At 38.3% G+C, this 24,044-nt stretch overlaps 3 protein-coding genes across 7 annotated transcripts in view; 1 reads left to right on the top strand and 2 right to left on the bottom strand.

Annotated features, from left to right (window-relative positions):
* Positions 1 to 1,332: 1,332 nt before the first annotated feature.
* On the bottom strand, positions 1,333 to 7,207 carry tfpt (TCF3 (E2A) fusion partner). Of its 3 annotated transcripts, XM_088328023.1 has the most exons (8): positions 6,940 to 7,207; positions 4,774 to 4,875; positions 4,086 to 4,208; positions 3,244 to 3,314; positions 3,096 to 3,165; positions 2,844 to 3,002; positions 1,491 to 1,613; positions 1,333 to 1,400 (listed from the first exon to the last, which is right to left on the bottom strand). In XM_088328023.1, exons 2-7 carry the CDS (start codon positions 4,870 to 4,872, stop codon positions 1,539 to 1,541), a joined length of 597 nt encoding a protein of 198 aa, XP_088184149.1. In that variant the 5' UTR covers positions 4,873 to 4,875; positions 6,940 to 7,207; the 3' UTR covers positions 1,333 to 1,400; positions 1,491 to 1,538. The 3 variants fall into 3 exon arrangements, with proteins under 3 accessions (XP_088184149.1, XP_088184150.1, XP_088184148.1); XM_088328024.1 differs by having other exon boundaries at positions 1,333 to 1,613; positions 6,945 to 7,207; XM_088328022.1 differs by having other exon boundaries at positions 1,333 to 1,613; positions 6,940 to 7,206.
* ndufa3 (NADH:ubiquinone oxidoreductase subunit A3) lies at positions 7,177 to 9,274 on the top strand. Its single transcript, XM_088328025.1, has 4 exons — positions 7,177 to 7,244; positions 7,508 to 7,582; positions 7,655 to 7,732; positions 9,110 to 9,274. Exons 1-4 carry the CDS (start codon positions 7,238 to 7,240, stop codon positions 9,199 to 9,201), a joined length of 252 nt encoding a protein of 83 aa, XP_088184151.1. The 5' UTR covers positions 7,177 to 7,237; the 3' UTR covers positions 9,202 to 9,274.
* Positions 9,275 to 10,346: 1,072 nt separating this feature from the next.
* Positions 10,347 to 24,044, bottom strand: part of LOC148372311 (BAR/IMD domain-containing adapter protein 2) — a 37,328-nt gene continuing 23,630 nt past the window's right edge. For all 3 annotated transcript variants that reach the window (XM_088326978.1, XM_088326977.1, XM_088326979.1), the window contains exons 13-19: positions 21,951 to 22,127; positions 19,167 to 19,800; positions 17,649 to 17,847; positions 15,975 to 16,067; positions 15,594 to 15,756; positions 14,437 to 14,477; positions 10,347 to 13,409 (exon numbers count right to left, since the gene is read on the bottom strand). In XM_088326978.1, the coding sequence (XP_088183104.1) occupies positions 13,337 to 13,409; positions 14,437 to 14,477; positions 15,594 to 15,756; positions 15,975 to 16,067; positions 17,649 to 17,847; positions 19,167 to 19,800; positions 21,951 to 22,127 (1,380 nt within the window). In that variant the 3' untranslated portion in view covers positions 10,347 to 13,336. The remainder of the gene's footprint in view (positions 13,410 to 14,436; positions 14,478 to 15,593; positions 15,757 to 15,974; positions 16,068 to 17,648; positions 17,848 to 19,166; positions 19,801 to 21,950; positions 22,128 to 24,044) is intronic.

The raw sequence follows: 24,044 nt of genomic DNA on the forward strand, positions 1-24,044 counted from the left end.
TAGAAGCAGTTGCTACTGTTAACATTCAGGCTAACATTAAAGGGACAGTGTGTATTTTTAGCGCTTCCCAATGGGCCAAAAGAAGCTAATTATTTTAAAATAAACAATGTTGATTGTATATGACAAAATGTTTTTGAATCAAGAGGTTTTAATTAATACATGTTGTCATTATAATGCTTCCATAGAGAAGACGTACAGTTTGTATTATCTAGCGCAGGGGTTTGCAAGATATTTGGCATAGAATGATTTTACTGGTTTATTTTAACAGTTGAGTGAATGCAGTTTTACACCTGAACCAACTCAACACGCTGAACAACTTAAACACTGCTCTCTAGTGGCCGGAGAGAGCATTTGCTTTGCAGTTATTTTAAAAAAACAACTTTTGATACAAATGACCTAGAGACACGCTTCTTCTTTGATATGCTCAGAAATTTATGGCGGGCCTAATTAAATCATCTTACATTTTGGTTTGGGCCTGCAGATTGTATGTTTACCATTCAAACCCAAGTGGTTCCAAGGAGTTTTTAATAAATGCTTGGAAACAGAAGAAGAGGGAGGGAAATAGATATTTCAGATCTGGTTAGCTTGGGAGGATAAATACTGAACAACCATTTTTGACGTTTTTCAAAGCTATAAAAATATTTAGAATCTATATCAAATGAGTAACTTGTAGGAAAAGTGTGAATGGCAAATGGGTTTTATTTATTTAGTTTTTGCAGCTCCAAACATTTCAGGTTTTTTTTTCAATTTAATCTTTCGACATTTTAGGTTGCTCAACCCTGATGTAACGCTTCCTCGTGGGTCAAAAAATGTCTAAAAACGGTATCTCATTGATTAGCAGAAATACATGAACTATCATATAAACTAAATGGTAAATGATCTGCATTTATATAGAGCTTTTCCAGTCAATGAAGACCTCCCAAAAGGCTTTACAACGTGCTTCACACTAACCCATTCAGACACACACTCACACACCAATAGGGAGTCAGCCTTGCAAGGCGCATACCTGCTTATTGGGGTCATTAGGGATTCAGTGTCATGCCCAAGGACACTTCGATATATAACACGGAGGAGCCGGGAACTGAACCTGCAACCGCTTGATCCCAAGACGAGTGCTCTACCTCCTGAGCTAATGCCGCCTTCATAGGTCAAGAAATCTGGAATTGATTCTCCTAACATGAAACTCTTGCTAACATCACGAAGCTAAAATGGCTTCCGGCCGTTGTGCTGCTACAGGTACACACAAAAAAAACAAAAACCTTGTGACAAGCAAGTTGTACTCTCAAAACATTTAGTTACCGCTTATATATCGCCTCTAAAAAGACATTTAAAACGATGCCAAAAAAAGGCCGTTGTCGTAAATTTATTGCAAAACGTTCACACACATTAACTAATCACACCTGCAAAAAAAACATGAAGGTCACTGAAAACGTGTTAAAAAGTATGATTATGCAATGAAGTTTGTTGCACAATTGAGACAGTTCTCTAACCTATTTTCCTGAGAATATGGCCACATTGTTTGTAGTTGTGTTTTTTTGTCAATGCGATAGTGAAGTTGGACTGGGCAAATCTCCAAACTGCGAGTCTGATAGCATCAACATGTCGGCTTCATTCTGGAGAAAAAAAGAAAAAAATATATAAAACTAGACATTTTTTCAATATATAAAGTATGTTAAGTCAAGTCACATTTGTTTGTATAACAAAATGTCTCAAAGGACTTCACAGGCCACAATGACACTTTTTTTCTGTTCTGCCAACCAAAAAGTGAACTGCACTTATGCGGATGCGAACCGTTATCCCTAAACACATTTTACTAGAACCGGTCAATGGCAAAGCTCCCTTTTGTTGGGCCTGGTAGCTCTCCTTTGTCTTTTTGTCCACTCAAAAGTGAGAAGCACTCGTAATTCATTATCCCTGACTGCATTGTGCTTTGAGCTGGGGTCGGCATAGTGCACTTTTGTCAAGTCTGATGGAGTTTTTTCTGCTGTTATCTCCGCTTGGAATGAACTCTGCTCATGCAGCTGAGTTCCATTATCCCCATAAACATATTGCTGAGAGTGAGGACCGGAAAAATACATTATGGCCTAAATCGAAATGCATTGTTGTGGTTGCGATCCCCTATCCCTAATTTTATAAAGCGGGGCATGGGCAGAGTGCATTTTTGTAGTGCCTGGCGGGTCTTTTTTCGCTGTAATCGCTGCCTAAAATCAACTGCATTTTTTGGGCCGACATACAGTAGATCCAACTATTTAAAATTAAATGCACAGTTGAGGCTGCAATCCATTATCCCTGGTCAACTATTGCTGGCAGTATTCATTTTCTTCGGGTCTGGCAGCTGATTTGTGCCATTTTGGCCAATCGAACTGCACTGTTTTGGCCATGAGCCATTATCCCAAGTCAACAATTGTAGAGAGCAGGGGCTGAGAGAGCAAATTTGTGTCATTCATGTTGTTGTTTTTTTTTTACATTTGTTCCATCTAAAACAAACAGCACCAGTGGAGCCCTGTTCTATTAACCCTGGCTGACAATTGCTGAGAGTAGGGGTCAGCAGAGGGGTTTTCATACAGTTCTGGCCGCTGAAACGTGCTATTGGGGCCCGTCTGAAATGAACTATTCTGGCTGCAATCCATTATCCCCAGTAAACTATTGCTGAGATACGGAGTAAAGAAAGCAAATTTAGGTCATGTCTGTTTACTCCTCATTTCCCGTTCTTTGAACAGCACCTGTGTGTTAAAAATAGGTGGGGGTTTCCTTTGTGGATATTTGTTTATTGAGAGGGTTCTAGTTCACCGTTAAATGTAATAAACAATGGATTACGGTCCAACAAATACTTCAAATCTCACTTGTAAGTCTTTGTCCTTCTCCTGCTTTAGCGTCAAGTGTCTTCTTTTCTTTGGCCCTGGCGGATGGTGAATGGAGGGAGAAGAGGTGGCCCCAGAGACGCCGTTCATCCGCTCCTCCGCATCGCCGACAGCCCCATCCGACGGTGCACCAGACTCATCCTGGAACAGATTTTTCAGGACTTGTTATGAAGCAGTCTTTTTTTTTTTTTTTTAATTTTATTTTAGGTTTTATTTTGGCACGTTTTTGCTGACCTCCAGCAGCATGGTGAGCTGAGCATTCCTGTAATCATCTCCATGAGCATCAAGGGTCTTCATGAGGAACCTGTAATGGAAAATGAGTGGAAAAATGGCCTCTAATGTAATAAGGATAAGATTAAATGGAAGTAGATAAACTTCTTACCGCCTTTCTTTCTTCATACGCCGCGTTAATCTTTGAACTTGGTGAAGGCGGCCGAGGATCTTGTGATTCACCTATATTGGAAAAAAGTTTATATCGGTACTTATTTTTCTGTTCCAATATGAGCTACATGGATGGCCTATTCACCAGTGACGTACGGTGATGCACAGTCAGATTTATAAATAAAGCTACATCGTATTCATTATTTGATTGACAGGGCAAAACAAGGAAAATAGATTAACTGTAGCAAAGAAAACACTATGTAATATGTTACCGTAACTTAATACTGAAATATATGCGCTGCTCCTTTTAAATAAAGACCAATAAATAGGTAATGTTCCATTATGAAAAAAAGTCCATGCAACAGGAAAAACGATGATATGGATTGACCAGTTGTTAGCTTGCTAATACTATAAATACTTCTATTGTTTGGGGCTGAGGTGTGCACCAAATCAGAATCCTTGGTCTCACTATCGCCCTCTGCCACGAGACAATAGAACTGCATGCATGGCTCACTCTGCATCTGCTAATACATGATAGGCGAATTGTATTCATAAAGTTCATAATACATTGTAAAAATTCAGTGATTTTGAAAAAGAAAATTCAAAATAAATCGAAGTTAAATGTTCAAGTTTAATGAGAAGGAAATTTAACACAAATAAATATAACCGTTTAATGTATTTAATTTGATATGCCCATAATGACAAGTGAGGGACAGCGTCCCCAGTTTATCCAAGTAGCCCACTGAAATGATTGTCAATCTTTGAAGGTTTTCTGTAAAGACTATCGAGTGGATAATACACAAACGGGAGACCCCAAAAAAGGTAGATAAAAACAAAAATGACCTGTTCAATCTCTTTGCATCTTCTGTTCAGCGCCAGATATTTCCTCTTATCAAGGATTCTTCTCTCTTCGTCTTCTGGAGTGGTACTTTCCAAAAGTTCATCACCCGCAGGACCCAATTCTACCTGCACACCCATCAATTCCAGTCAATGGAAAAACTGCTGCACGTTCATTCAGGAAATATGTTAGTCTTAATGTCTTGAAAATCTAGTCCATTATTTGTACAGCCCTAATCACAAAAAGTCTCAGAGGATTCCACAAGCCACCTTTGCAATAGTGTGAACTGTGCAGGAGCTAATAAAAGTTGCGTTAGAGTTTTTGTATTCTTTTTGTTCTCAGTGGAAATGTTTAAATCCAAGTTTAAAACACACTTCTATTCTATAGCATATGAATGACCAATATTTCACGTTGGTGTCCTTATATTACGACATCCATTGCAGCCTGGTCATCCTAGAAAAGGGATTACCTCATGTGTTGTCCCTTCTCAAGGTTTCTTCACTTTCCTCACGTTGAGGTTTTTGAGTTTTCTCTTGCCCTCGTGTAGGTTTTAGATCAGGGGATGGTGTCATAATAGTCTGTAGCTTACAATAATCTTTGATCTGTGCAGCCCTTTGAGACTCTTTGTGATTAAGGGCGTCACAAATAAACATGACTTGACTTGACATGTAAACTTTGAGGAAAAATATTTACCTCCCCAGGTCCGAGTTCCACACCACCGGGCTCCAGTTCTGCCTCCAGGATGTGACCCCCGAATAAAGGTGGGAGAGCCAAACCAGAAAAGTCCTCCATTGTCTAAGATTGGAGTCAGACAGAAAAATATACACGAAAACAAAATAATTATATATATTAAAAAAAAACGGAAAAAAAAAACCACACCCAGTATTGGACGTCTTTTGGACGTTGAATTATGGGCTGAATCGGCACTGATCCAAGCCCATTTTAGACATTGTTTCGTCAAAAAACAAACGTATGAACTTAGATTAATTTTCGGCCCATGCAAAGCAGACCAAAATAATCGTTGTTGTGTTTAGTTTGTTTAAAATAGGAAAAAGTAGCCCCTAAAAAGTCGTCTTTTTAACATCTCGAAAATAATATATAAAAACATATATATTTGTGGACTAATCTTTGGTGTCTTTGTAATTTTTTTTAACCAGTTTTTGCTGGGTGAGAGCTCATCCTTACAGAGCTTGGGGTTTCTTGAAACTCTAAAAGTGAATTCGAGTTGAAATGGGTAGATCAAATTTGAGTAATATTGTCTAATGCACCCCAGAGGTGGACGAGATCTGCCCAGAGTTCATCAAGGCTCTGGATGTTGCAGAGGCGTGTCATGGTTGACAAACCTCTGCACCATCGCGTGAACAACGGAGACAATACATCTGGCAGACTGGGTTGGTGGTACCCCTTTTCTAGAAGGGGGATCAGCGAGTTTGTTCCAACTACAGGGGAATCACACTTCTTAGCATTCCTGGTAAGGTCTGTCTGCAGGTACTGGAGAGGAAGATTCGTCAGGAAATCAATTCTCGGATTCCGGAGGAGGAGTTTGGTGTTCGTCCAGGCTGTGGAACAGTGGACCAGCTCTACTCACTCTGCGTGGTCGTGGAGGGTACAGGGGAGTTTGCCCATCAGGTCTACATATGTTTTGTGGACTTGGAGAGGGCTACTTTTGGAGTGTGGGGTAACGGGCATTCTTATCCAGGCTGTTTGGTCCAGTAAGATCCGTGCCAGAGTTTGGTCCGCATAGCCAGCAGTAAGTCTTATTCGTTTCCAGTGGGAGTTGGACTCCACCAAGGCTGTCCTATATTACAGATTCTATTCATAACTTTTATGGACAGAATTTCTAGGCGCAGCAATGGCACGGAAGGGGTCCAGTATGGGAGCTTCATCCTTGCATCTCAACTTTTTGCAGATAATGTGGTGTTGTTGGATTCCTCAAGCCGTGATCTTCTTCTCTCACTGGAGCGGTTCGCAGCCGAGTGTAAAGGGGCCGGGAAGAAGAGCAGCACCTCCAAGTCCAAGACTATGGTTCCTGAGCGTAAAAAGGTGGCATGCTCTTTTTGGGTCGGGGATGAGATCCTGCCCCAAGTAGAGGGGTTTAGGTTTCTCAAGGTATTTTTCACGAGCGAGAGTAGGATGGAACAGGAGATTGACAGACAGTGCTGAGGAAAGAGATGAAATGAAAGGCAAAGCTCTTGATCTACTGTTTAATCTACATTCCTACCCTCATCTGTGGTAATGAAACGTGGGCCTTGGCTGATAAACAACCCAAATACAAGCGGATGAAATGAGTTTCCTCCACAGGGTGTCTGGGCTCTACCTTAGGGATAAGTTGCAGGACTCAGTGTAGAAGTGCTTCGCCTCCGCACTGAAAGGAGCACACTGATGTGGCTTGGGCATCTAATAAGGATGCCACCTGGTTGCCTTCTTCAAGAGGTGTTCCAGGCATGTCTCACCTGCAGAAAACCCCGGGGACGACCCAACATGCTGGAGAGACTACGTGTCTAGGCTGGCCTGGGAAGGCCTTGAGATACTGTCAGACGAGATGGACGAAGTGGCTGGGGATAGTGAGGTCTGGGCTTGCCGACAGATGCTACTGCCTCCGTGACTCTACCTTGGATGAGCTGAAGATAATAGATCGATGGATGTATTATCTAGAATATTAAATTCGATTGTATAGTAGAACGAGTTCTGTGACGCAATTTAGGTGAATAATACAATTAGCTATCGCAAAGCTAAATATGGGTCACCCATTACCGTCAGTGAGGTGTTTCTTTAACACATAGTGATAAATGGCTAAATTGTAATGAAATATTAACAATTCAGGAACAGAATACAAGATTGTTGGCAAAAACAACCCACCTTACCAAGGGAGTTTCAAGTCCAGTCGCATTCAAAACGGAGATATCTCGATCTCTTTGTGGTTAAGATGCAACCATTGTAGTAAACACATTAAAACACATAGTTATTAATTGAAATTTTCCATTTCAAATGGTCTAAACTTTAACACTATATTTGTATTGGAATTGGTATTCAAAACCACTCAAAACATTTGCATCGCTCGCTACTGTTTACATGCAGCGGGCTCGTGAGTTTTCCGTCACAGAAACATAGCAACTACATTTCCCATGATTCTTCTGTTCGCTCGTTACGCTCCAAGATGGCGGGTGTGTATGCATTTTGTTGCTTTCAACATAGCAATTTGATAAACTAAACGTTTACATTCTTCATTTCATTCCCAAAAACGTGTTTGAATAGTTAGAGCGTACACCTATGTCTAGGATTAATTAAAGTTTGCACTAGTTGAAAGCCTAAGCGTGACCTTGGGTGTAGTGCTAATGTTTGCTAATGTTATCTTCTCGCTGATTAACATATAGTAATAGAAATGTACTCCATTGAAAAAATGTATTATAATATCTTTATTGGACAGGAGTTGCAGCATTTCTAAAGAACGCCTGGAACAAGGAACCTGTTATCTTTGTTTCCTGTACTATAGGATTAGCAGGTATGTTGGCAAGACATTTGTCCTATATTGGTGAAAACGTTCACCATTTAGTACTTGTACTTCTTTCGTCAGGTCTTGTGCTCCCAGCAATAAGCCCATACACAAAGTATTCGGCGATGATTAACCAGGCCACGCCATACACCTATCCAGGTATTTGTGTGACATAAGTTGATGTGATATCAAACTCGCTCATGAGTAGTTTTACTGTACAGTATTCTTTTGCGTGGGATTGCAAAGTGAAATTGCAATTCTGTCACCCCAGTACCTCCAGATACATTGAAATAATAAAAATACTATGAAAAATATTTAGTACTACTTTTATGTAATACACATGTGTACAATTACATTAAAACTAGTGTAAATATACAATTAAAGGAAAATGTAATTTACCTTTGGTATGACGTCAATTGAGCTGGTCAAGTGGAGTAGCGGGTGGATGCAGAGGAGACGGCGGATTTAAATGAAAACTTCCTATGTAGATTGTTATGCTCATAGAAGATTTCCTAGCTCAAAACACCTCCTTTTCCCCCCAAAAACGGTTCCTTAACAAGGTGTGGTCCTTCTTCGTATTTTTTTGATAATCACAAGCTGCATTCTCATGGTTTTGCTTTTGCTTCTCCCTTCAGCATCACTGATAACCTTGGGACCCATGGCTTGTAAATACTGTACAAAAATAGAAAATAAAATTGTACTAACTTTCCAAGTTTTTGGTTTCCGTAAGAAAGTCTAGTCACTATACATGCAAGTGTTATTTTATGAATATTTACTATTAAGGAAGTATAGTTTGGCCATGCAAGGGTAGAATAAATATGCAACCCCCTGCAGAAGTATTTAAGCATTAACTCGCTGTTTTTATTTAGGACATTTGTGCTTCAGATAAAAGATGAATTTGAGATTGAAGTACCCAATGCAATTATTTTTTTAATGGGGTTTATGAAATGTATTAAACTGGAGGGGATTTTATGTTCTTATTGTACACTGGATGTTTTTATACAGTTGCAATTTATATGCTGTATCAATTTTGATTTGAACTGAAGAGACCACGAAAGGCATTGTGGGAGGTAATTCAGGCAATAGCATACCAGTATTTTATCTGACCTTGACAAATAGCAGGCAATTTAAAGGTTGGGTGGGTAGTTTGAGGTGTTGTTTTCTTTAATTGTACAATGAAAATGGTGAAAAATCGAAATGCCTACCCAAAAGGAAAAGTTTATTCAAGCACATCTAAGAATTTCATATACTTGCACGTGCAACAAAAAGAACAATGATTTCAGCCAAAAGATGGCGTCAACAGGTAGAATATTTTGAATTTACCAACACCACCGTTAAAGACTTAAGGTGTCATATGCACTGCGTTTTTCTACAGCCATAATGATTTAAGGAGGGGTCATAAAAACCCCCATCTTCTTCCACACCTTAAAGTTAAAACGTTAGGGAGGGACATCATATCCTGAGGGCCTACTGTATCTTTTCTTTCAGCCAAATCGAATCAGATGAACTCTAATCTCCCTTTATTTTCTGTTTTAGTCCCCGTGCGAGATGACGGCAACTTGCCCGATGTCCCTGTGCACCCGTGCGAGCATCGGGGAGACAGGCTGCAGTGGTTGAAGAATCTTTGATTTCACATTCTGGGTTTCCTATTATGTTCACTTATTTGTCAATATCTCACAATAAAATATATAAATCCATGCATTTGATGGTGAGATTACTGGCTGAAAAATAGGGTTACAAAACAATGAATTTAGATCTCCCCCACACACTTTTTAAGGAGATCACAAGTTTCAACATCACCCTTATTCATCGAGGGTTTTGACAAAGCTGATTACAAGTCCGAATCAAATATGAACTGGGAACAAAGACATTCTCAACATTGAACAACACAAAATGAAAACGGGAACAGATTTTTCTTTATTTCACATTATGTCAACATTCATGTTAGGAAACTGCAGCCACATAGAATCTTAGTGCACGCAGGTAATGCATAATGTTATTTCACTTTAATTGAATGCAAAATGGCCTCTCTGTGGAAGTGAATGTATGTTATTCATGCATCTACATTACATTTCAGGACATCCTTCGTAATTGTTGTATTACCTTGATGTGTTATTATGAAATTAAGTTTCAAATTTTAAACCAGTGGCCACCAACCTTCTTCCAGCTGAGAACTATTATGTATTTTCAGGATGGGTTACCAGTTTGATATGCATTTCTAAAATAGACCCAATCATGTGATTACAATATTGTAATTACAATCAGGGGTAACCACTGAAACATGCCAGATACAAATTTCCTAGAAAATCACAATGACTCATTCCCAATGAGCTGTTTTCGGAACCAGCCTGCAGGCTACTCAGGTGTTCTTAGGGGGCTACCTGGTGCCCGCGGGAGACGTTGGTGACTCCTGTTGAAACCAACAATTCTGTAATAGATCACAAATGTCCTACTACCTAAATGAAAATACAACATAGTACATGTTTTTTCACAAATTATGCAAATGTAAAAGCATCTAATTTGTCACCTTATTTAAATCATATGGACAATCTGAACTTCAACACTATTTACATTTTAACGCCTCGTTTCCCTATCAATACGCTTCCTTGGCTATCATCAACTTTCCCGTGAACTTTCTTCTGCACTTATCCATCCAATATTCTATGACGGGGTCACCAACTTTTTTTTTCCTGCCGAGAGCAAATTTTCAAATATTTCAAAATATTCATTTTCTTAACCTAAACAATGAATTATATTAGAATAGGTCATTGAATTTTCTAGAGATCACAAAGACTCATCACTGGTAAGCTATATTCAGAACTGGTCTGCTGGCTACTCAGCTGTTGGTGACCCCTGCTTTATGATATTCTGATCGAGCCTGCCATTTTGATGACTATCTTTATTTTGGAGATTGGGTGTTTTGATTACTTTCCATAGATAAAAAAAAGACTTTTCTTAAAACCTCCTTAACTTTCTTCTTCCTACAGAAAAAAATGAAATAAGCATCCAGGGTGTCCACAACCCTTGTTTGCATTCTCTAAATATGAATGCCATTGGGTACAGTTTTACATTCATTGTTTCATAGAATAAAACATTTTAAGGGTTATAAAAAAACGACATTTTTTAAACTTGTATACCTTTTGTTTAATGGTCGCATACCTAGAAATAATCTTTGAAATTTAGTAAGTTTCTGTAACTTTTACACACAAAAACAAGCAAACAACTATATATATATATATATATATATATATATATATGTATGTATTGGGTGGATGTAGCCCACAAGACTGAAATCAACCATGCACTAAACATCAACTCAACCGAATCTCATAGAAAAGCAAATAACAGTGAGCTGACTTTTTTTTGTTAGAGAATCAAACCCTTTCTCTGCTATTGACAGCTATGAGTAACAAAGACCTGCAGTGGATTGGTACAGAAATCAGACGTCCATAAACCGCAAAAAGTAAGAAGTATTATCATACAAAAAAACTTGACATTTACAGGATTGTCTCAGACAATGAGAATATTGTGATAAAGGTCTTTATTTTTTGTAATGCTATACCAGGGTTCCTACAGCTTAAGGTAAGTAAAGTTCAAGACTTTTCCGACTTTTTTTAAAGCCTTTAAATTTAAGACCAAGTTGACAAAAAACAATTGAAGGAAACTAAACAAAAAAAAAACCACGAATATTACTTGCACACAACACATCGTGCCTCATATACATGACCTGGCACAGCTTTTAGCCATGGCGAAAAACGCTCGATGGACAACCACTTCATTAAATTTATAATTTCCCACGGTTCAAAGTAAACGTCTCTGTCCAAAGTTGCTATGTGTATTGTGGGTAAACCTTAGACATGGGTCTGCTCTCAAAGACCCGACTGAAAGCACATCACCGGTTTGATAGTTTAGTTATCGTGGTCACGCGATGATGCCTCAAAAGTAAATCGGTGAAGTATTAAAAAAGGACAATTAGTAAATTTTAACATTTTTTTGTTCTAACAAATAAACATCTTATTAAGGTGTTCACATTTTAAGACTTTTAAAAATAGGATTTAAGACTCTTTAATGCCAATCTAGGCCTTATTTTTAGAATAATGAATTCAATGCCTTTTAAGACTTTTCAAGGATCCATGGGAACTCTGCATTCAAAAACATTATAAAGTCATTATAAATCAAGTGAAATATTGCAAGCTTTTTATTGTTTTAGTATTTCTGATTATCGCAAAAACCTATATCCCATCTCAAAATAATCAAAATGTCATGAAAAAGGTATGCTAATATGCTGTAAATAATAAAAGCTTTCAATATTTCAGTTGATTCGTAATCAATCGAGAATGTCTGATTTTTTTTAAATTGCATTACAGAAAAAAAAGAACTTTATCACAATATTCTCATTTTATGAGACAGTATCTACCTGGCATGGGCCACTGAAAATCATGGTGGGCCACAAAAAACAGGACCAGTGATCTGAAATGTCAAATCAGCAGCGTTTTTGTTGATGACTGGCCTAAACATGTCAAAAATATTTGCAACATCTAAAAGCAGAGCACACAAAAAATAAAAACAATGAAAACCCGATAGGAAACCTCGAATGACAATTGGATTTTCAAACCAACCTTCGGAACAGATTCCCAAGGCACCAAACTTGACTAAAAATAGGAGCCAGTCCCTAAATTCAGTTCAGCGAAAAGCACTTCAGTGAATAGAAGGAAATCTAAAGGTAGACTACAGCAGATGGATCATATACAGCAAACAAAAAAATCGTTTGGAATACTGTATTATCACTTTCTACACTAAATTATACAGTGATACCTCGATATTTAGATGACTTTATATTCGGATAAATCACTGTGTTAAACAAAACAAAACATTTTTGCTTTGTTATTCGAACAAAAAAATCAGAACTGGAACATAGCTGAGTGAAACGAGCAGCCGTCTATGCTACTCAGGTAGCATCATTTCTAAAAAGAAATCATCAGGCTGGCAACGTGTTGGGAATATGTTGTGAGTTAGTGTGTTTTATTGCTGCAAATAATGATAAGAGGTAGGAAAAAAAGTAAAACTAAAAACAATAAAAACGTAAATCATTGTGAAATACAAGAATGTTGGAAAGGTTTCTGCCACCGAACCGCTGCTAAATGCTACAGAAAATGCTTTTTAATTGTTTTATAATATTAGCTTTATTTTTATGTTTAATATTTATTAACACATTGAATTTTTTTTGTATAGGTACATACATATCGAAATAAACAACATAATGGGAAAAACTGAATTATGTATTATTAAGGGTTTTGTATTTGTGTAGAAATGTGAAAAGTATTCTTTAACAAGAGACCAGCAGATAGTTTCCAACTGACTGCACCGAAAAGGTGTCGGAGGTGAAGCATTCCCCTCCCCTTATCTCTATTATGTTTTATCTTTATTATCCACACATTTAAATAATTATTGGTGTTTAGGTACACATTTTTGTTCATATTTTGGCTATTTGTTTATTTAGGTTTATTTGGGTCTAATTTTATTAATATCTTCAGTATTTTAAAACCGTACCAAAGTAAATAGCCTTACTTCGTTCGAAATAAAAATGTAGTGGTCCAACACAGAACAGATTATAGTTGTGTACACCAAGGTATCACTGTATATCGCTTTTTCTCAACCACTTTTTAGAAAACCCCCAAAGAAAGTAACCGAATACAGTTAAATGACTGGAAAAATATCAAGTACCACTGAAGTGATGCCCTTTGCCCTCAAAAATAGACAAGGTCACTCGATGATCGGGGCTGAGCGGTCGTTAGTGACCGTTCTTCGGAGGCGCACGTGGGCAAACGGGTTACTCCTGGAAAGAAAAAATGGAATTTAAGAAACTGCCACATATTTATGAAACGTTTTGATTATGTTTGGTCCAATTAAATCCAACGCTAATTAGTATGAATATTGTGGCTGTCATGTCAAATGGCTATCTCATTTTTTTGTTTGTTTTTGGTTTTTACCCCAAAGGGGGATTACCATGTGAGGTTCCTTCTTGAGGTTTCTTCATTTTCCTCATGTTGAGGTTTTTGAGTTTTTTTCTTGCCCTCATGTAGGTTTTCGATCACGGGATGGTGTAATAATAGTCTGTTAGTCTGTGGTCTGTGCAGCCCTTTGAGACTTCTTGTGATTAAGGGCGTCACAAATAAACATGACTTCGTAAACATGCAAAAAGTAAATCATTTTGAAACATTTAAAATCATTAACATCAACAACATCACTGGCTGTCTGCCCCGTCCGGAGGACATTGCGATACCGCAGCAGAGCCACCAATATTATAAAGGACTTTTCTCACCCTGGCCACCACCTCTTTGACCAGTTAGTTGCCCTCTCTGTTAGGCACTAAAGGTCCCTTCAAACGAGCACAAACAGGCTCAGAAATAGTTTCTTCCCAAGGGCAATCAATAGCCTAAACAAGTGCACAAAATGGTGAAAAATATCTTATTTGGGAATTTTTGTTGTTGCTAAATGTCCTACTACTTATAATTGCACTATTGTTACAATCCACTATTGTTTTAACTGCACGATTATTACAACCTAGGACAGTATTTACTTGAAAATTGTTTTGAGTATTTTTCCTGACATTCATTTCTCCTATTTTTTACTTACATTTTTAATGTACGTTTATCCTGGAGTGCCATGTCTAAGCTCCTGGCAAACAATGTTCCCTAACTTGGAATCAATGACAGCAAAGAAATTCAATTCAACTTCATTATTCCAAATTTGAACGAGAAAAAAACATTTCAACTAAACTGTGATATTATTTTGCATTTGAAAAGATAAAAAGATGAAAATGAGATTTAATTGCACAAAAAAAGAATCAAGTTAACAAACACCTTGTTGGAGATGGTGGTGAGGAGGCCAACTGCGCGCAGATCTGCAACAGATCAAAGATAACCATTTTTAAAAAAATGAAAAGGGCCCCTTTTTTAAATGTAATTTGTCACAGAACGAGGAGTGTTCCTCCCCGCAATCGTGCCGATATTTTCCAAAATATTCAACATGCCATGGATCTCGAGGAATTTTCAAAGTAGACCATTTGATCTCTTATATCCCAGAGCTGGGACGTCACCAGAAGACGACGAGAACCAAAATAAATGGCACGTTCCGTTGAAAACAGACAGCGATTGTAGTAATCAGCGAATGTATAGTGCTCATATCAGCTTGGAGTAATTGGAACTTTGCTTATCGTGTCGCTGGGAGACTTCTGACTGTTTTGTCCAAGTTAATTATCAAAGGGTCAGTTTACCTGCTGTTGTGTACGGCATGCGTTCCTTTTAGGTATCCGTGACATCTCTCGTGTTTTTGCAATTGATAAAATATTGTCCAGATAGCTCCCAGTTTTCGTGCGGGGAGCCAGGGTCTTCCAGTTTTGGTTGGCATAGGTTAGCCCTGTAGCAGTGGGCTAGCTGGCTAGCCTGCCGTGATCATTGTTTTTTCTACTGACTGGTTTGTTGCTGCTATGACTTGCGGTTATCCTGGCTCATCATGTTTTAGGTCAGCCAGCCTCCCATTTTTTCCTGCCGATCGGTCCCAGGTTGTCCTCTATGGCTGCCGGCTAGCCTGTTGTATCCTGGCTTGTTCAACCCCGTTATCTCGGTGTGTGTTATTTTTGGCAGTTTGCCTCATTTCGGCTGCTCGACCTTTGTTGTACCACTGCTGCACCCATCTGCGACACAACGCCTAGGCATTTGTCACTAAATCATCAAAACTTAAAACACTCAAAACTTCTCAGGCTAAACAACATTTAAACCAATCGGGTGACTGGCTTGCTAGGGTGCTGGTGTGCTTTGGAAGACGTCAGAGCTCAGGAAGTCAAAGACGAGTCTTCAAAATGCATTATCTCAGATAATAATTGAAATATTCCAATGACATATATTATATAGATAGATAGATAGATATGATGCGAAAAACATGTACTATTTTCTCACATTTTGTATTATTTTAGAATTTGTGAATCCTTTTAAGGATTCGAATTTGAGGTTGATCTAACCTTGTTGGTGTCGGCCATGCTGTATGGGCGTGGCCGGAAGGTGCTGATCCGCTGCGGTGGGAAGGAGCGCTCCTCCTCCGAATCCGGGGTGAGGGTGGGTGACACCAGCTGGTCCAGTTGGCTCATACTCGTGCTGTTGGCCTTGGAGAGGTAAAAGGAGCTGCTGAGGGAAGAAAAGCAAATGCACACACACAAATCAGCAGGTCATTGCTATATTTTCACTCCAGACACTTCATTAGGAACACCTGCATCCATTGTTAGAATAAATAGCTCCCTAAATGCATTAAAGCTAAACTGGTCTATTGTAGGACATTAAGCTGTTCAGGTGTACCTAATGTTGTTGCCAGTGACCGACGGTATCAATACAAATCGTCAAGGTACCTTTTGGGTGTATGGTCAAGACTGACTCGTCGCTCCAGGTGATCCATCCTGCTGTGTTGTGGCTGAGTATATGAGAAAGGGAACCAGCCTTTCCTGTCAAAGGCAATAAATAAATAAATAATAGTAGATAAATGGTAAAAAGCTATCATATGTTACAGCAAAGAATGTGCACAATATTTAAGTGTGCAGTAGTAGCAGTAGTGTTTGTACACCTTTTTATGGCCAAATTCAAGCCCTTTTAAGGGACATTCAAAGCCATATTTTCAATTTGTCCCGTACCATTAAAAGAAAGAAATCTGGTACGGATCATGTATTTTGCAGAGCCAAAAATGTATCTGTGATTTACATTTGCGATTTTTTTAAATCTAACCACCAGGGAACCGCTACTCTCATTTGCATGGCCCATCATAAATGTCCATAATTGATACTTAATCCACGCACTCATACACATTTTATAGTGCCCTGTTTTGATGTTGCATGCACCTGTCTTCTTGGGGGCAACCCGTAGGGTGCGAAGATGTTTCATAAGACAATGACATACAAACTAATGTCAGCTGCTAAGAAGAAGAAATGCGATAGCAAAGCAAAGCCACCAGAGAGCAGTGTTGACATAATTATCAAGACTTATTGAGCAACAATTTCAAGCATTTACAGGCACTTCACCCAAAATTCAAACACTCTGATATTTCGAAACACAACATTCAAATTCTAGATTTTTCAAGGATTTCCAAACACTGTACGAAGGCTGTTAGTAAATGGCTGAGATTACTGTTGTAATCAAGTGCTCTATGTACATCTTTAGGGGTTTGGCCAAGTGTCCGAGTTTTAGTCTACACTTTGAGTGCAGTTCAAGTTGGTGAGTACCGTGTCAAAAATAATTTCATTTGGATGAAAATTGGACCAAGCCACAACTTGGGTCAATTTGAATCAAATGTTTTAAGTTATATTCCACAAAAGAAACGAAATGTTTATATATACGTTCAAAATGTTAGAGTATAAAACCATCCAACAGTATTTACGATCTTCACAAATTCGTTGGGAAGACATAGATTGTATGTATATTTATTATAATAATTATAATAACAATATTTTGAATAAAAGTGTTGGAAAGAAAGCTGAATGAAAGTCAAAGATTTTTTTCCTTTGTCTTATTTGTTTGTTTGATTAATTACTAAATCAATCAATTAATTTTTAGTCGAGTTTATCATTTTTCGGAGTTGTTCTACAGGAAACACAAACAATATTGTGAGTCAAAACAAAACAAAACAAAAAAAATAAACTACCTTGTCACTCATTTTGGGATATTTTGAAAGGAAACAAACATGATGCGTGAAATAAAATGGGCTGGTTTCTGAATTATAACCGGACTGTTAACCAGAAAATGGGGTGTAAATGAATAACTTAAAGTTTTTTCAGTCTCTATTTGACCAATATATTTAGAGAGGAGGCTTGATGAGACACAATCAAAAACAAGTTCTCAATTAATATTTTTGTAACAATATTTGTTTGAAAATATCTCAAGTACTGAGTACTTATTTTAATGCAAGTTTTTTTAGAAAATAATGAAGTAGGCACATCTCTTTGGTGAAAATGATCTGTGAAATTATTATTACATTTAATAAGAATGTGAAAAAAATCTCCCTTTCCATCTTTGATGTCTGTCTGGAATCCTACCTTCCTGTACGGTCATTCTGCCCGTAGTGCCAACCGTCCCTTGGCTCAGAAATCAGCAGACTGATGCAGTCGCCAGGTAGGAAATGCAGCAAAGAAGCACCGCCTACCCCACCTCCTCCTCCGCCTTCCAAAGTGCTCGGCGAGTGGGTGAAAATGGCCTCCACCCGAATGGGCCCCGAAAGAGGCAGCATCCTGGAGCCTGGATCCAGAAGAGAAGGAAGAAAAAAAATTGACAAACTACTTCACGGTTGAGAATTTATATAATTGCATATTTTAAAATGGTGCCTTTTTAGCATCAATGACAAGATAGCAGTGCTAACGAAAACCAATAAACTGGCTATTAAAGTTACTCACAAACTAAATTGGAAATAATACAGTTGCATTGCATTAGGTGTCACTGGCAGATTATTTAGATCTTTAAGTAATATATATTTTTCATATTTTACAAAAAAAACAACAACAACCCAAATTATTAAATTTAAAACACCAATTTGGAAATTTTAAGCATCTCGTTTTATGAAAAATATTTTTTTAAATAAAACAAGAAAATATTTTAATGTGTTAATGAGTATAATGTTGTTTTTTAACAATAACTTTCTTCTTATTTTACTAAAAAATAATCTTAGTAAATAAGAAAATAATATATTTCTCAAAAATTACATTTTGCTCATTGTATTTTTTGTGTACAAAAATATCAAAAGGACAATAAATACAATTAGAAAACTGTTTAAAATGAAAAAAACATTTGCTTAAAAGATGCATTCTTTCTGATTCCAATAAAATATTTCTTAAAATAATGAAAAACAATACTTCAAATAAAAATAAAATGTTGCTCATAAGGAGTATTTTTATTCTATTTCAGTAAAATTATTGTTAAAATAGGTAATAAAAAAAAATATTAAAAATCACATTTAAGTATGTGTGCCGCATGGCAACGCAGTGGTTAGCGCGTGTGCTGCACAGTTCTGAGGTCATGGGATCAAACCTTACTGTGTGGAGTTTGTATGTTCGCCCCGTGCCTGCGTGGGTTTCTTTCGGGCACTCCGGTTTCCTCCCACATTCCAAAAACATGCATGTTAGATTAATTGGCTGGTTCAAATTGTCCCAAGGTGTGAATGAGAGAGTGAGTTGTCTGTCCCTGTGTGCACTGCGAATGGCTGGCAACCGGTTCAGGGTGTCCCCTGCCCACTGCCCGAAGATAGCTGGCATGGGCTCCAGCACCCCCGCGACCCTACTGAGGATAACCGGTGCAGCTGATGAGATGAGATGATCTGTCAATGGCCCAAAGTTTTTTTTCCAGAATTTTGGTCATGTGTACTGAAAATTCTGAAAACATTATAACCCTTCTACTCAGCATAAAGCCAGCAAGCGTCTGGTATGGCTAAAACTTTGTCCTTTGTTTTTATGTTATAATGTAACCTTGGAGGGTGTAATATTACTGTTGAAGGTCAAATAGTTTTGTGATTGTCTGCCTGGTGACCATACAAAAACAAAACAACCTTCTGCCCACAAAATCACCTTGAAATCCACCCATTCTCATTTCAGTGCCAGGTCTCTTCGGCAGCGGCAGAGTGGCGGTGGCACACATCTCTGCGCTCTTCATCAACCAAGGGTGGGCGCTCGGCAGAGTGTTGTTCCCTCCCGGCCCCACCTGTTGGTGCAACAGCTGTACCGGGGTCATGGCCCTTGACATGGGGGCGCTGTGGGGTAGTGGAGGGCTGTGCGGGGCACTGTGTGGTGCCCCGTGCGGGATGGCAACAGTGACACCCTGAGAAGAGCTTCCAGCCGGGGAAACCTTGCTGAGGGACATGACAGTGGAGGGGATGAGGCTTGGTGACAGATTACTAGTGTTGGCAGCCATAAGGAGGGAAGGAGGCTGGGTCGCCCCGCCCGTGGGGGTGGAGGCGGCCGGGCTGGCGCTGCCACTGGTGCTGCCGTCAGCCGGTGGGCCTACCGCACTGGCGCCAAGTGGGGAGCGGCTGTGCTGAGGGGACGCCCCCCTGGATGAGCCGCTGGTGTTGGACAGGGGGCGGAAGGTTTGAGGAGATTCCTGTGGGCAGGCGTCGCTTTGGGAGGATGAGGAGGCCTGTTGCTGCTGCTGTTGGGGACGATCACCATTCAACAGTGGTGGCACCTCTTGAACTGACAGCCTCTGTAAAACAACAGCAAGGTATTTACACTGCAAAAAATAAGAAAACACAGAATAACTGGTTAGAAATACAGTAAAAAAAAAAAAAAGAAAAACTGAAAAGAGGGAAAGAAGCAAAATGATCTGGCAATCACTAAAAGATGGTAGAATTAAAAAAATATATCATGCTGTTCAGGATTTGGAGCTTTATTACTCTCAGCCATCATCTCCTAGCTTAAAGTCATGATTAAAGTCAATTATGAACACAGCCTCAGTCAGTTAATTGATGATGCGTGTTCAAATACAGGCATTTCTTACATGCTCAAATAAACTTTTTTCATCTTTTTGGGGGTTTTGGGTTGGCGTTTGGACTCTACCAGAAGCAGTTTCTTCCTTTACTATTTTTGTGCTACACTGACAGGAAAAAAAAAACTACAGGGACAAGCATGACGTCACTCTCCAGCACCCCCCACCCCCCTTTCCTCAAAACTAATATGTTTCGCCCCAAAGAGCTTTGATAAAAGTAAAATAAAAGCAGATAGACGCAGTGGGGAAAAAGCATAAGGGCTCTTTGAACTCAGTTGGGCATTGTTTAACCATATTTAATAGAGAAAATATTTAAACCTTAACTTTTTAAGGAGATCCCAAACGACACACCCCACCTTTAAAAGAGATATTGTGAAATAATTCAACACTAGATGTTGTAGCTTAGAATGGACCTGAAGAGAGCACATTAAAATAAGACACTATGGAAGCCTAAAGCATACCACTTGGCAAAATTTTGAGGCCTAATTCCATATTTCCTTGCATGAGGAAGGATTTGAAAGCTGGTGTGAGCGACAAAAAAAAAATAATATTTTTTTGACCCGGAATAAACAGACTGCAAAGTAGTGAGGTATTACAGTACATTCATATGGGGGACCAATCCTGCCAGATGTAGAAAAAAGTGTATAATTGAAGCTCATCTCCCAAAAGTAAGTTTAATTTCACTTTATAGCGCATATTATTTTATGAAATGTTTATTTTTTTTAGTACAAAACAGGTTACTTATACAAGGCTTAAACATACTTATATAAACCTTAAACATACAAAAACAGCACGGAAGCAACTTACGAAGAATCTAATCTAAATAATCTAATGCCTAAATATATTTAATAAATGCAATGTTTTGATATTTTTATGCATTTTGTCATTTATTTTATCATGTATTTTCTTCCTGTATGTTGTTTTGTATTTTGTTAGTCAAGGTTAGTCAAACTTGCTGAGCTTTTCACCTATTGGTTGATCGTGTACTAGCAGTTTCCTTCATCAACCAATAGGTGGAAAGTTCAGACAAATGGGCCGCCTCCGCATTTGAATAAAATTTGTAGTGACAAAATAAACAACAAAATACGAGCCAAAATTTATAAAGAAATAAATGATAAAATACTGAACCAGATACACAACAGAAGTAATGACAAATTAAATTACAAAATGAATAAATAGCATTTACCAGTATAAAGTACATCCCAAAACATTTTTACCCTCTGTGTTGGGGTAAAAGACGAGCCTCCATATCCTCAGACGTCCCTTCTTCTTCTTGCCAATAATCGCTTATAAGCTTTCTAAACTTTCTGCTTTTTGGCCAAATATTTCACTATTCGCAGCTTGAAATCTGCAGAATATGATTTGCTTTTTGGGGCCATTTTGTTCAGTTTCACTTTCATTTTTGCTCGCTGCACGGCGGCAAAATGCGCACTTTGGCGTCAAACAGTCCATTTTGGCGCTGTGCTTGCAGTGCACACTTGACTTGAGGGACTTGAGGGCCCCAGGTAAACCCCAAGCTAGCTGCGTAGTTCAGCTGAAACGCACAGTTCAGCGCTGAACGTACGGCAAGTAAAGCTTTGCGTTTACTTAGGCGGCAACTTAAAGATTCGGGTTTATTTCAGGCTCAGTTATCAAATCAAGTTAATCGAGCGGGTTTGGGTTTTTAGATACCAACGACTCTGGTTGGGTTGGGCTGAATATTTTAGGCCCGATCTTACCTCTCACCAGTAATCCATACAGGTGTTACATGATTTTTTTTATGTGTTCATTTATTTATACAGTGTATAATTGTCGATATTTATTTATGTATACATTTATTTCTACAGTGCATATGGCAGGATTGGTCCTGCATACTTTCATGATCTGACCTGATCTGACTGGGAGCATCCAAGCTTGGTTTGCCTGAGGACCTCAGCGATTCCGGCAGCACCGGAGCTTTGCGGCGGCGTGTGACGAAACAAGTTAAGGGCCCGCTCTGGAAGTTTTGTGGGCTGAGTGCAGGACTGCTGCCACGATGACAGTTTCTGGGATAAGAGCTCCCTCACCTGTTCAGAAATTTAAAAAAAAAAAAGAAATTTATAAAAAAATAAATAAAAAAAACAATGAACTTTGTCTGGGAATTTTAATGTAATGGTCAATGATACCAATACCAGTAGTTCAAAACAATTCAATTCACTTCCCTCCTCCAAAAACATTTTGATAAATAAACCCAAAAAATAGGTAACTGCCTGCAGGCACACACACACACACAGATACAAGGAATTGAATGATTGATGGAAAAAGTGTCCAAAGTTATTTCGGGGACGGGTCCCTTAAAAGATTTTGGCCATCTTTTTTCTTTTTATTGAAGGTCATTTGTTCATTTTGTTCGGTGATGTTTGTTGCAACAGGGTTGAAAAGTAAAAAATAACAAGAAAGTACAAAATACAATACTTTGTTCATAGGAAGGCCAAGACTCCATTATGCAGAAAATGACTTAAAAAGGGGGAATGGGGGGACATAAAGCAAAAAAAAAAATCAAAATGAAAAAGAAGTAAGAAGCTAAGAAAAAAAAAAACAAATGGAGAAGAAAAAAAAGGACAAAAGGGGAAAGAGAAAGGAAAAAAACTGCAAAAAATGAGAAAAGTAAAAAGCTCAGAAAAAAGAAAGTTAAGAACAAAAAAAGACAAAAAGAAGTAAAAGGCTATGACAAAATGAGAAAATAAGTATAGAAAAAGAGGACTTTTTTAAACAGAAGGGAGACAAAAAAAGCAAGGAAAAATAAGGAAAAAGTCCAGAAAATGGACTTTGATTATTATTGTGTTGCATTCAAATAATTTCCAAATATATCAATGTCAATCTTGTTGCAAACATTGTAGTTCCACTAAAAAGTGAGATAAAATGCAGTTCTGTAGTGCAACAGACTTTATAAATACCCAAAAATGTTCGTATTATGTAACAAAAAGTGTAAAAATTGTTGTAAATACAACTGATGTTTGTGGGCCGTAGAACCTTTACAATAGTACATTAGTCAATTCATTAAAATGCGAAAAAATAATTTAGCATTGCCAAAACTCTGCAAAATGTATCTTAATTTGGGTTTTAGAAATATTTGATAATGATTTGGTTGCTACACTTAATGTGATTGATGTTGCCCACCTTTATTTCAAGCAATGCTCACAGACCTTGTGTAAACGCTCAAACCTGTGGAAGATTAGTTGGAACATTGCTCCCTTTGTGAAGACCTGGATCTTTTTGTGCACACTTGGTGACACGCTGTGTGTGGATTTGTTCCGCGTTTTGTGTTTATCGTTTTCTAGCCAACGTTCATTAAAACTGCAACCTCCCGGCATCTTGATGTGATTTACCTGTTTTGATGTACCTTTCCTAATGCACTTGTAGGGGGCGATGACGCTTCACATGACAACGCCATAAAAAGCACTGTAATCTGTTAAAACCGACTTTATAATTATTTTTTTCCCTCTTTCAATGCATGGTCTGTCGAGTCAGACTGCTGAGAAACATGGCAGGAATTTCAAACGTTTTCAAGCACTTCTCACAAAATGTAAGTATATTCCTGACCTTGATAACACAGCATTAGAGGTCAAGCATTTTCCAAGAGTTTAAGCACCCGTATGAAGCCTGCTTCCTTTTTAATAGTAGTATCAAGTATATTTGCAAGTAGTGACACCTGGTGTGGTATTGGCACTGGTGTCTGTACTTCCCCTCCAGTAGCATAAAAAGTACTTGTTAATGCTTGGTATATACGGCAACTCAAGAGTTCAGAACTTGCGCTACCAATAAGAAAAAAGCGCCACTGCATATCTTGTATTTTGGGTGAAATGTAAAATGTTACTGGTCATAAGAAATACCTGTGAGTTAACATCCCAAGGTGAGCTGCCCTATAAAATATAACATATAAAAAATATATATATATATATCCTGCTTGCACAACCACAAGTGCCTTAACTCTTTGCATCCGT

This window comes from Urocampus carinirostris, chromosome 2 (genome assembly GCF_059441175.1).
Source record: "Urocampus carinirostris isolate Australia breed hairy pipefish chromosome 2, RoL_Ucar_1.0, whole genome shotgun sequence".
NCBI lineage: Eukaryota > Metazoa > Chordata > Actinopteri > Syngnathiformes > Syngnathidae > Urocampus > Urocampus carinirostris.